The sequence below is a fragment of the Aptenodytes forsteri genome, unplaced genomic scaffold (assembly GCF_000699145.1).
Source record: "Aptenodytes forsteri isolate BGI_AS27 unplaced genomic scaffold, ASM69914v1 Scaffold25, whole genome shotgun sequence".
Lineage (NCBI taxonomy): Eukaryota > Metazoa > Chordata > Aves > Sphenisciformes > Spheniscidae > Aptenodytes > Aptenodytes forsteri.
Window position 1 is genome coordinate 895,301 of NW_008796180.1, and position 347 is coordinate 895,647.

General features: G+C 72.3%; 1 protein-coding gene across 1 annotated transcript in view; it reads left to right on the top strand.

Moving 5' to 3' along the window:
* The first annotated feature begins 7 nt into the window (after nt 1–7).
* KAT7 (lysine acetyltransferase 7) overlaps nt 8–347 on the top strand; it is a 13,300-nt gene continuing 12,960 nt past the window's right edge. Inside the window, exon 1 of the mRNA XM_009287772.1 lies at nt 8–51. Coding sequence (XP_009286047.1) covers nt 37–51 — 15 coding nt within the window. The 5' untranslated portion in view covers nt 8–36. The remainder of the gene's footprint in view (nt 52–347) is intronic.

Sequence of the window (347 nt, forward strand, 5' to 3'; positions counted from 1 at the left end):
CCCCAGCCGACCTCGCTCCGCCCGCCCCCGCCGAGGATGCCGCGCAGGAAGGTGAGCGCGGCCGGGGAACTGGGGAGGCGCCCGGCGGGGGAACCGGCGAGCTCGGGCCTCAGCTTTTTCTCCCCTTCCCCACCCCCTCCGCTACCTCTTACGGGCACAAAACCGAGGGGAAAATAGCGGCCTTCAGCCCCCAGCGCCCGCCCCGCTCGCTCCCTGAGTGGCTCCCCCACGGTCACGCTGGGCGCTGATTGGCCGACTTGCTCGTCACTCATCGCCCCCAACGGTTACCGTTTCCCCTCCCCCGCGCCTGCACCGCGGCCCGCCCCCTGGCTTTTTCCGCTGGGGAG